Here is an 11404-nt window from a genome sequence, read left to right as displayed (position 1 = left end):
TGTCCAAAGGCCCAGAAGGCAAGACAAGAAGTGATGGATGGAAGCTAATCAAAGGAGAGAAGCAACCTGGAATTAAGGAGGAACTAACTTAACAGGGAGGACAATTAACCTGTGGAACTGCTGGCTACCAGAAATTGTGGGTGCTTCATCGCTGGAGGTTTTCAAGAAGAGAGCAGATAGTCCCTTATACAAAATAGTATAGGTTCTCCTGCTTGAGCAGGTGGCTCGACTAAATGCCCTCCAAGGTCCCTTCCAGCTCATTCATCATCATCATTTAGCAACCCCATAATCCCTTGCTTTGGAGCGGAGCCTGGGCAACTGAGTAGAATAGAACGGAATAGAGTTGTTTACTGGCCGGATGCCCTTCCTGCTGTCAGCGTGGAGTTTTGTTTGGCAGATATATTCTCATTGTCCCCAAAGAGGGAAATATCTGCCTCTACCTGGGATCGAACTCGCCGCCTCCTGATTGGGAGGCCCCCAGCTCGTCCCATTCCATTCCAACCCTTCGCCTGATGCAAAACCAGGCCAGTCTTTGCCATTCGGAGAGGCGGAGGCAGGAATCCGACGGGAGACCATTGAATTACAGGTTTATTAGTCAACGTTAAAAAAAAAGACAGAAATAACAACGATCCATGCCATTCCGGGGGAGAAAGGGCAAGATTGATCAGTGGTCAACCTCGACTCTTCTCCTCTTTGGACCCATCCCGAAAACGATGACGGACAGACGGACGGACCGACCTGGCCTTTTTAACTTTTTGTCCCTCTTCGCTCGCCGTCCTTTGTTCCTGGACGGCCTTCCAACCAATCCAGTGGCCACTCCGGGTATCCTCTGCCCCCCCCCCCGCTCCCCCCCTCCCTCCACGCAGCTGGCAAAGCCCATCCAGCTGCAGGGAAGACGAAAACAAAAATGGACATTTCCCTTTTATTTTTTTTGTCTTTCTCAAGCTCTTGGGCTTTAAAAAAAAAAATAAAACGAAAGAAAGGGAAAAAAAAGGAGGGGGGGTGCGTTTAAAATAACCCTTTGCTCTCCCCCCGCTAGACAAAAAAAAATTGCTCTCATCTCTAATCGTGCATTCGAAAGGACACCGGGGGAGGGGCGGGGAATGAGCGGCATGCGTGTTTTTCCACTGGCACCACGGCGTGCAAAATACGTGGACCACAGGGGCGTGTGTAGAATTGGGGGGGAGGAGTAGATTGTCCAACCGTTGCCCCCTCCCCTCTTTGACAAAAGGAGACTTTCTCCAGTCTCAATCCACCACGGAGAAGCGGGAGGAGACACACCACAAGTTAGCAATTTTTGTAAAAAAAAGAAAAAGTGGGGGAAACCCACAAAGTTTAAAAAAATAAAACTTTTTTTTTAAAAAAAAAGAAAAAAAAAAAAGAAAATAGGAAACCAGAAAGAAGTGCCTTTAGTGTGTTTTTTTGGCCGGTCCTAACCTCCCCGTCCCTACGTGGGGTGTGTTTAACATGCAAAGGTGCTGCCCCCCCCACACTGCCCGGGCCGCCCCATGCTTCTCGTTGGCGGCCGGCCGGCCTTCGGGGACGTCCCTTATTCTCCGTTGGATTCACAGGACCGTCAGCTCGTCTTCGGGGGGCAAGGAGCTGACGCTGGTGGCCGGGGGGTGCCCGTTGCTGACCGTCCCGTCGAGTTCTTCTTGAAGGAACCGGCCAATCTCTTGGGTCAGGGAGCAGCACTCCAGCTGCCATTCTTGTTCCAGCTGGGCTACCAACTAGGAAAGAGAAAGGAGGAATGGAGGAAGGGAGAGGCGAAACGAGCGGCAACGTCTCGATCCAAGAGACATTTGAGTTCGCAGCAGACAAACGAATTCTACGTGACCGTAAAGCAGATCCGGGTCTCCAAACTTGGCAACTTGAAGGCTTGTGGACTTCAACTCCCAGAAGTCTCCAGCCAGGAAGGCCAAAAATGGAGCGCTGGGACGGCATCACACACACACACACACACACACACACACACACACACACACACACCCTGCATGTCCCTTTTCGCCTCCTAGGCCTCAGGGAAGCAAGTAAGACAGTGAAGGATATCCCAGCACAGCTGATCATAGGAACAGCTGATCGTTGGGAGGAAAAATAGAAAGAAATACCTTAAGGAGTGACTGGCGGGAGAACCAGGGGTGGGATGCAATTTTTTTTAACAACCGGTTCTGTGGGCGTGGCTTAGGTGGTGGGCATGGCTTGGTGGTCATGTGACTGGGTGGACATGGCTTGGTGGTCATGTTATTGGCTGGGCGTGACCAACTCAATATCACTCACTTCAAGGCACGCATCACCTCGCCTGGCCTCTCGAGTCGTAAGTGTGAAAAATGGCCATAGGTCACTTTTTTCAGGGCCATTGTAACTTTGAATGGTCACTCCACACAAGCAAAGTACCAGCAAAGGAGGGAAAGGAAAACTCCAGAGAGGTTCCTGAGACAGGAAGTCCAATCCTGCCAAGAATGTAATAAGGGTTAACGGAGAAGTAGTTTCTGTAAGCAACACCAGAATGTTTCCTTCCCGCCTTTCTTACAGGATTAGCCCAGTAATTTCTTCTAACAACCGGTTCTCCGAACTGCTTAGGATGTTCACAACCGGTTCTAGCGAATAGGTGCGAAGTGGTAGAATCCCACCCCTGGGGAGAACGCAATCAGCGGTGTCAGGCATGCGCATGATGTCGCGCATGCACGATAAGGACTGACTGGGCGGGAAGTGGGGGGGGCAGGAGGAGACGGTTAGGGCCAGCCAGGGGCACAATTTGCCAATTCTCCAAACTGCGCAGAATCCTAACAACCGGTTTGGCCAAACCGGTCGGAACCCATAGAATCCCGCCCCTGCTTCTGAGCCGTGGTGGTGTGCTACCGGTTTGGTCCGGTTCACCCGACCCGGTAGTAAAAACAAAAAGGCCTCTAACGATCAGCTGAGAGGCGGCCCTCCCACCAGCCCCTACACTTCTCTTCATCCTCTCAGCTGATTGGCACTGCAGGCCTCAGCCGATGTGTGGAAAGCGGCACGTGCGTGTTCCATGAGCGTGTGTTAGGTGCGCACACGCACTGAAACAGTGGCGGAACAGGTAGGATCCCGCTGCTGCTTCTGAGCCTCATTCTCCATCCGTTATGCAGCCGAGGGCTCGGCTGTCTCTTATCCGACTATTCCTTCGGACCCATCATTTAGCCCCAAGGTCCAAGATCGGTCTTGGCGACCCCTTTGTAAAATCACCCACCCGTGGCTCTTCGTCCTCAATCAACTGCATGATTTCCTGGTGTCCCAAAAGTAATTTTTCCTGACGTCGTTTCTGGGCCTCCTCAAGCTGAAAAAAAGAAGCGGGAAAAATAAGCCAAGGGATAGAAGAACAGCCGTCTGAATTCATCCGCTGGTTTGCCAGCGATTCTTTTTTTTTTTTCCAAAGTCGATCCCGTTTTGTTCGCTCCAGTCTAGACTACTGCAGTGTGGGACTGCCCCCTCGAAGACCAGCCAGAAATATTCTCAAAATTCAGAATTCGGCCTCCCAAAATGAAAAAATAAATAAATATTTAGCCCATTTTTGGAGGGGTGTGTGTGCGTGTGTGTCAGAGCTCAACTCAAAGCATCAGTCCAATAAATTAAAGTTTATCCCGAATTGTATCTTTCTCCGCTTCTTTGCTACACATTCGGAAAAAATAAGAAACCCTTAATTTAGTTAACTATTTGTGTGTGCGTGTGCGACACTTATTTAGAGTAGTGTTGTGGTGTGTTTCATTGTGTGAGAATGATAATGCCCTTGGCTCCCGTAAGGAAAAAGGAAATTGAACATAGCAATTATGAAAATGGAGGCTTGTTAGATGCTTACCCTCCGAATTGAGTTTACGGACTCCGTGATGTGCCTTCTGTTGATCTCAGTTAATTCCCTGAGGAGAGACAAACCAGGTTAAGGGCAATCCCTAACTGGCTTGGCCCACCCACACAAACCACCGTACGATTTGGGTTTTCTTTCGGCTCCTGGCTAAACTCACACATCTTTTTTGCTCCTCTCGCGAGATTTCGCTTCCGAGATGCTGTTGTGCCGTTTTCGATCCAGGATTTTCTGCAGTTCCTTCTTCTCTCTAGCACGAAAAGCGTAACGGCGGGGCAGGTGAGTGCTTATTCTACAAGGTGTAAATGAAACTAACCCCCCCACCCCCCCCGGCAGCCAAAGATGGCGGGATGAAAAGAAAGGCGAAATTCCCACACTCCTCGTCTGGGGCCTGCCATTTGTCCTCGCTTTACGACTCACTTCTCGCTCGTTTCTTTCAGCTTCTTCAGTTGTGCTGTCTGGTAATCCTGGGCGATGTCTTTTAAGCGCTGCTGGGCCTGAGGATGAAGCCAGAAGGAAGGAAGGAAGGAAGGAAGGAAGGAAGGAAGGAAGGAAGGAAGGAAGGAAGGAAGGAAGGAAGGAAGGAAGGAAGGAAGGAAGGAAGGAAGGAAGGAAGGGAATGAAAGGAAGGAAGGAAGAAAAGGAAAGGAAGGAAGGAAGGAAGGGAGGAAGGAAGGAAGGGAGGGAGGGAGGGAGGGAGGGAGGAACGGAGGGAGGGAGGGAAGGAAGGAAGGGAATGAAAGGAAGGAAGGGAATGAAAGGAAGGAAGGAAGGAAGGAAAAGAAGGAAGGATGGAAGGAAGGAAGAAGGGAGGAAAGAAAGAAAAATAAATAAATACACAAATAAATAAATAAATAAATAAACAAATAAACCTAGCATATATTTGGTACATTAAAAGGCCCATTGAATTACAGGCTGTCCTCACCTTATGACAGTTCATTTAGTGACCATTCATAGTTACAAGAGCATCGAAAGTTATTTATTTAACTATTCATTTATATATTTATACATTGATTTATACATTAAATTGGTTTGCTGCCTGTCTCTCCTCAAGGTGACTCCTCAGGGGGGCAGGTTTATCGACTGTTTCCAATATTATTTATTACGTGAACGAATTAAGATTTATTAATAAAGTCTGATCAATAAACTCAGGATTAAACGATCCCGTTTTCTCAAGAGCGGGAAACGTTGGCGAGTTTTCTCTAGTTTGCTGGCATTTTTTTTTTAGCCTAGGCCACTCCTTCTGGGGTGGCTTTTCCCTCTTATTGCCATGAGGACTAGAAACATGAAACTCTGCAGCGACCAATCGGTCTGAGGCATCGGGGTGTGTGTGAGTAGCCAGAGGATTGGGTGGAGGGAGGCGGGGGGTTAAAGGCGTATAGGATACCTGGTGCAGGTGGTCTCGCTTCAGCTCCCTCTCCAGCTGGTGCTGAGCCTCACGCAGCCGTAGCAGACCCTGCATCTGCCATTCCTGGAGGTCGTTCTTCCGCTGGGCCTCCTCGTGGTCCTGTCCTTGTCGAGCTCCCTCTAAAGAGCTTTGAGACCTGCCGACAAAGAAGACGCGGGAGTTGTGTTCCAATATCTGCGGGACCGTCCCCCAAGGTCCTTTTCTTCTTTTTTTTGTTTTGTTTTTTCAGTAGGTTGGTTGTTGTTGTTTTTTCTTTCTTCTTCTTTGGAAGACATTTTACTTCTCATCCAAGTAGCTGTGACTGGATGGAGGGGAACGGAAGGATTTATATTCCTTGCAAGGCAGCTGGTCGTTTGCATCCTTTTAGAGGGAGGGGGGGTTGAGGCCACTTGGAGGTCCCAAGGTCCCAAATTGTATAGCTAAAAGTCTGGAGAGATTCTCAAGGCAGCTGGTCGTTTGCATCCTTTTAGAGGGGGAGTTGAGGCCACTTGGAGGTCCCAAATTGTATAGCTAAAAGTCTGGAGAGATTCTCAAGGCAGCTGGTCGTTTGCATCCTTTTAGAGGGGGAGTTGAGGCCACTTGGAGATCCCAAATTGTATAGCTAAAAGTCTGGAGAGATTCTCAAGGCAGCTGGTCATTTGCATCCTTTTAGAGGGGGAGTTGAGGCCACTTGGAGATCCCAAATTGTATAGCTAAAAGTCTGGAGAGATTCTCAAGTCATCATCCAGATCCTGGCTGTCCCAAAGGGGGTGTTTTTTTTTAAGGAGGCCACTAGACTTCCTTTTTTTTTTTTCCTCCCTTTGGAAGACGTTTCGATTCTCATCTAAGAAGCTTCTTCAGCTCTTGACAGGATGATGGAGGGGAACGGAAGGATTTATATTCAAAAGGAAAAAAAAACAGAACAAGGAAGTCCAGTGGCCTCCTGAAAAAATGCACCTTTGACAGTGGTGGGATTAAAAAAATTTTTACTACCGGTTCTGTGGGTGTGGCTTGGTGGGCGTGGCAGGGGAAATTGACGGCAAAATCCCCCTTCCCTCCCCACCCCACTAGCCTGCTTTCCAGCTCTGTTCTCCTATGCAGGGCAACCAAAGAAGACCCAGCCGATCAGCTGGGACTCAATGGGAGGCGGAGAATAGATGGGGTTGGCGGGGCCGGTCAGAGGTGGGATTGGCCGGTTCTCCAAACGACTCAAAATTTCCGCTACCGGTTCTCTTGAACTGGTCCAAACCGGCTGAATACCGCCTCTGCTTTGGGATAACCGTGACCTGGATGACTGAGAATCTCTACAGACGTTTAGCTATATAATTTGGGATGGATACCCTGTGGGAGGAGGAATGGATTTCCAGAGGGTGGTGGGGGGAAAAATGCAGGAACCATTTGCACTACTCAGGTGATCCTGAGGACTCAGATAAGCCTCCAAGCGGCCTCAACGACCCTCTAAAAGGATGCAAATGACCAGCTGCCTGCAAGGAATATAAATCCTTCCATTCCCTACCATCTGGTCAGCACTGAAGAAGCTTCTTGGAGGAGAAGCAAAATGTCTTCAAAAGAAAAAAAAAAACCAAGAAAGTCCAATTGCTCGACATTTCTGTTGCTAAATGAGGCAGCGGTGAGTGAATTTTAGAAAGCCCTGCGTTGCAAAGGTTTTCAAACTGTTCCACCAAATCTTAACATTCGTGAAAACGATGGGGGTTGCGTGACAGGCGAAGGGCAATCTTTGCAAAAGTCTGAAATATCCAAATAGAACCAATATTTTCAAATTTCTCCCATCCTGCCTGAAGGTTCTGCTCTAAATGTCTGCGTGGAACTTTGCTCTAATTCTTGTTTTCTGCAGGGAGAATCTGCACTAATTCTTCAAAAAAAGAAAGGAAAGAAATCTGCTCTAAATCTCCTTCTGTGCACGGGAAAAATTTGCTCTTAAATCTCCTTTTCTGCATGAAAAAAATATGGTCTAAATTTCCTTTTCTGCATGGAAAAAATAGTCTACATCTTTTCTGCGTGGAAAAATATGCTCTAAATCTCATTTTCTGCATGGAAAAAATAACCTGAATCTCCTTTTCTGCAGGGAAAAATATGTTTTGAAACCTCCTTTTCTGCAGGGAAAAATATGCTCTAAATCTCATTTTCTGCGTGGAAAAAATAATCAGAATCTCCTTTTCTGAAGGGAAAAATATGTTTTGAAATCTCCTTTTCTGCATGGAAAAAGATAAATCTCCTTTTTTGGCATGGAAAACCTGCTGTTAATCTACATTTTGGCCTAAAGAAATTGTTCTAAATCTTCTTTTCTGCCCAGCGAATCGGCTCCAAGTCTGTTTCTCTGCATGAAGAATCTGCTCTAAATCTCCTTTTTGGCACGGAGAAGCTGTCCTACTTCTCATTTTCAGCATGGGAAAAAAAGAAAATTACACTAAATCTCTCTTTCGTCAGAGAAAACCAGCTGTAATTCTTCCCCGCATGGCGAATCACATCTAAATCTTTTTCTATGGGCTTCCAGGTTCAGCACATGCCCCCCCCCCCCAATAAAATAAAATAAATCCGGTATTATTCTCACCCTTCCCGGCTACGCAGCCGGCTTCTTTCCAATGTCAGCTGCGTGTTTTGCTTTTTGTTGAGGCTGCAAATTTTTTTCATGTGTTTGCGACGGAGCTCCTTCAGCTCTCGATACTGTTTCTTCAGCAACTTCACGAAAGCCTTTTGCTGCCTCAGTTCTTCCACGGAAGGCGGAGAGGCCTCTGGGAAGAAAGAAGAGCACAGCACGAGGGTTTGCGGAGTCCCGCGAGGAGGACGACAGGGGAGAAGACGGAGGGGGAGCGTGAGACTAGACTATGGGAGGGGCAGATCAGGCCATTTCCTGCTTCCCCGTTTCTCAAGTTTCTCTCCGGCGTCAATGTGGACTAGCAACTTGAGTGTTTTTTTATTAAAAGTATTTATTTGTTAAATTTATAGGCTGCCTGTCTCGCCGATAAATCGATTCTAGAGGCTTAGGAAGTAGGAAATTTAAACGGATACGTAATGCTCTGTGTACGACCACAATGGGACATTTCCATTGGTAAGTTAAGGGAGTTATGACCATTTTTGACATGGTGTAGGAGCGAACTGCTGCCATTGTTAAGTGAGTCATGTCATTAAGTGAACCTGGCTTGCCCCTATAACCTTGCTGGGAAGGACGGTCACGCGACCGTCAGAAGCTGCAACCGTTGCGAAGATATGCCGGTTGCAAAGTGTCTGAATTTTTGAATCACTGTTGTGGTTAGCCGGCAGCAGGTGTGGATGGCTGAGGAGAGCGAGGACTCAGGTGAGGGGCCAGGACCATCGGGGAGGGGACTGCTGCCTTCAGAGATTGTGGGGGCTGGCAGCAGCGATGAGGAGGTTCCTGAGGAGCCTGTGCCAAGTGCGCGTGCATGCAGGATTGCTTGTAGGAAAGAGCAGCTACAACAGGACAGCCGACTCGGGAGTAAGGCTCCAAGGTAACGGCCCCTCCTTCAAGAAGATAAAAGCCAGCTGTGAAACGAACGCCCTTTGCAGAAGGCAAAGACGTTTTGAAACTCCAGCCTCACGGACATTCCAGTATCCTGAGTTTGTATTTGAAGATTCTTATTTTGCAAATTATTTCTTGTCTGTTATCTTTTGGCAAGTCTCACATAGTTTGGCAAGGCTTGTGCTTATCACAGCTAATTATTTTGTAAAAATATTACGAGGTTTCTGTTCCTTTTGGATTGTGTTTGATTTGTTGGAAAAGGGCGTCGATCTGAACAATCCCAGGATCAGTGGCGGAAGGCTGCAACGGTCATAAATGCGAGGACCGGCCGTCAGCCGTAACTTCTCACACCTGTCAACAGGTGTCCCTTGGTGTTGAAGGGGCTGGCATAATACTCTCATTCTTACCTGCCAAGATGCTGGCGATCAAGTCATCCCTCTGCCCTAAAAGAGGAGGAAAAATGGACTTTTAGAGCCTTTTAAAATCTGATCTCAACATTCGGGGTTGGGCAACAAACGGGGAGGGGGCACTCTTCAAAAAAAAAAAAAAGAAACACCCAAATGTTGGGCAAAAAGACCCAAACCCTCCCAATTCCAGCAGCCAACCGGAATTTTATGGGGCAAGGAAATGTCTCAACTCGGGTTTCTTTTGTTCCGGTCTGTACCTTGACTGGGGACGATGCTGGGGGTCCGAGTTGGGGGTAACACATCCGGGAGGGGCTTCTGGACCTCCCGGGACGGCCCCATAGTGTGGCAAGAGGGGCTCCTCAACAGAGATTCCTTCGGCTTCTCCACGTTCTCCTGCCCAACCGGGGGGGGGGGGATACAGGGAAGTAAAGTTGGGGTGTGTGTGTGTCTCTCTCTCAGATTTCCCTCCCTCCCCGGGACGCCAAGCAGCTCTGCGACGCCTGCCGGGACCGTCCCGTCCAAAAAAGTTCCCCCTGTTCGACGTAGTGTGAGGATCTCCCGCGGATTTCCACCCTCCCAAACCTGTCCGTCTCGTCACACGTCCCGTCTAGGAATCCTCACCTCGCTCTCTCCCATTAGGGTGGCCAGCTGCTTGGCTCGCTGGTCCATTAAGCTGACGTGCTTAATTGGGTTAATTAAAGCCTCGGCGTAATCTGAGGAGGGAAGAAAGAGAGACCTTAAGACCCACTGGGTTCCTTAATAAAAAAAACAGGGATTGGGATTAGACAAGGATTAGACGAGGATTACAAAAATATTAGACAAGGGTTAGACAAGGTTTAGACAAGGATTAGAAAAACATTAGACAAGGATTAGGAAAAGATTAGACAAGAATTAGACAAGGATTAGAAAAAGATTAGACAACGATTAGACAAGGATTAGAAAAAGTTTAGACATGGGTTGCTGGAGAATCTGGTTAAAAATCTTCAGATCCTTGCTTTCTCTGTTGCACACCCACACAGCCGTGTGAGACCGTTGCTAAGTGAGGCAGTTGTTCAGAGAGGTTTTGCCCTGTTTTACGACCTCTCTTGCCACTGTTGTTAAGTGAATCGCCACAGTTGCTATCCTATTTGCTTGTGTTTCCATTCATCGTCCCTATCAGAAGCCGGAATTTATTTGCAAAGAATAACGCGCTTAAGGACTGCAATACAGGGAGTCCTCGACTTAATGACCACAACTGAGCCCCACATTTCAGTCGCTAAGGGGGATAATTGGTTAAGTGCACTTTCGCTCCATTTTACCATCCTTTCTTTGCTGTTAAGTGCCGTCATTAAGTTAGTAGCACGGTTGTTTTAAGGGACTCTGGCTTCTTCACTCGCCAGAAGGTCACAAAAGCGGATCACCCGGCGACCGTCATAAATAGGAGTCAGTTGACAAGCATCTGAATTTGGATCATGTGACCATGGAGGATGCTCCAAATGGTCGTAAGTGCGAAGAACGGCTATAAATAATTCACTTTTTTTAAAGTGACGTCGTAACTTTGAACGGTCCCTAATCAAGCAAATCCAATACTACCGGTGTGGTTTTTGGGTTGGCTGGTTTGGTCTACCTGGCAGGGCCGATGGGGGGGCTCCACCCCCTCCCCAGGAAGGCCCCACCCCCTTTTCCCCACAAGCCATTACTTTGATGATCATCGGGGATATAGTCGCAAGCTTCCGTGTAAACCAACAAGGCTGGGAGGCAGAGGGGCTGGTTGCTTTCGCTGCGCAGGCAAATATAGTGGTACCCTGGAAAAGACAAAACAACACACACACACACACAACACACACACACACACACACACAAGATTAGCCCAGAAGTGTTAAGAGTCCTGATTTACAGTATCTCCAGATAAGTACAATCATAAAGTTGGAAAGGATCTTGGGGTTCTTTTAGTTCAACCCCCCCCTCCCCAAATAAATTAAAAAATACAATACGATGCAATGGAATATTTTTATAGAGCCAGTTTGGTCTAGTGGTGAAGGCACGAGGTAGAAAACAGGAGACGGTGAGTTCTAGTCCCGTCTTAGGCACGAAAGTTGGCTGGGTGGCTATGGGTCAATGATCAGGAAATGGTGAGTTCTAGTCCTACTTTAGGCATGAAAGAATTGGGTGACTTTGGGTCAATCACCAGGAGACGGGGAGTTCTAGTCCTGCCTTAGGTATGGAAGAACTGGGTGACTTCAGCCAATCACCAGGAGACTGGGAGTTCTAGTCCTGCCTTAGGCATGGAAGAACTGGGTGAC

The 11404-nt window shown here is 47.9% G+C and overlaps 1 protein-coding gene across 1 annotated transcript in view; it reads right to left on the bottom strand.

The window, feature by feature from the left end:
* Positions 1-571: 571 nt before the first annotated feature.
* PLCB3 (phospholipase C beta 3) overlaps positions 572-11404 on the bottom strand; it is a 52613-nt gene continuing 41780 nt past the window's right edge. Inside the window, exons 23-33 of the mRNA XM_087913881.1 lie at positions 10802-10906; positions 9744-9835; positions 9380-9515; positions 9123-9158; positions 7789-7969; positions 5217-5373; positions 4250-4326; positions 3990-4079; positions 3827-3884; positions 3221-3307; positions 572-1730 (exon numbers count right to left, since the gene is read on the bottom strand). Coding sequence (XP_087770007.1) covers positions 1566-1730; positions 3221-3307; positions 3827-3884; positions 3990-4079; positions 4250-4326; positions 5217-5373; positions 7789-7969; positions 9123-9158; positions 9380-9515; positions 9744-9835; positions 10802-10906 — 1184 coding nt within the window. The 3' untranslated portion in view covers positions 572-1565. The remainder of the gene's footprint in view (positions 1731-3220; positions 3308-3826; positions 3885-3989; positions 4080-4249; positions 4327-5216; positions 5374-7788; positions 7970-9122; positions 9159-9379; positions 9516-9743; positions 9836-10801; positions 10907-11404) is intronic.

The sequence above is a fragment of the Pseudonaja textilis genome, chromosome 16 (assembly GCF_049901715.1).
Source record: "Pseudonaja textilis isolate UNSWEBS1 chromosome 16, rPseTex1.2, whole genome shotgun sequence".
Classification (NCBI taxonomy): Eukaryota; Metazoa; Chordata; class Lepidosauria; order Squamata; family Elapidae; genus Pseudonaja; species Pseudonaja textilis.
The sequence above is the reverse complement of the archived record's forward strand: the minus strand, read 5'-3'. Positions and strand labels throughout refer to the sequence as shown.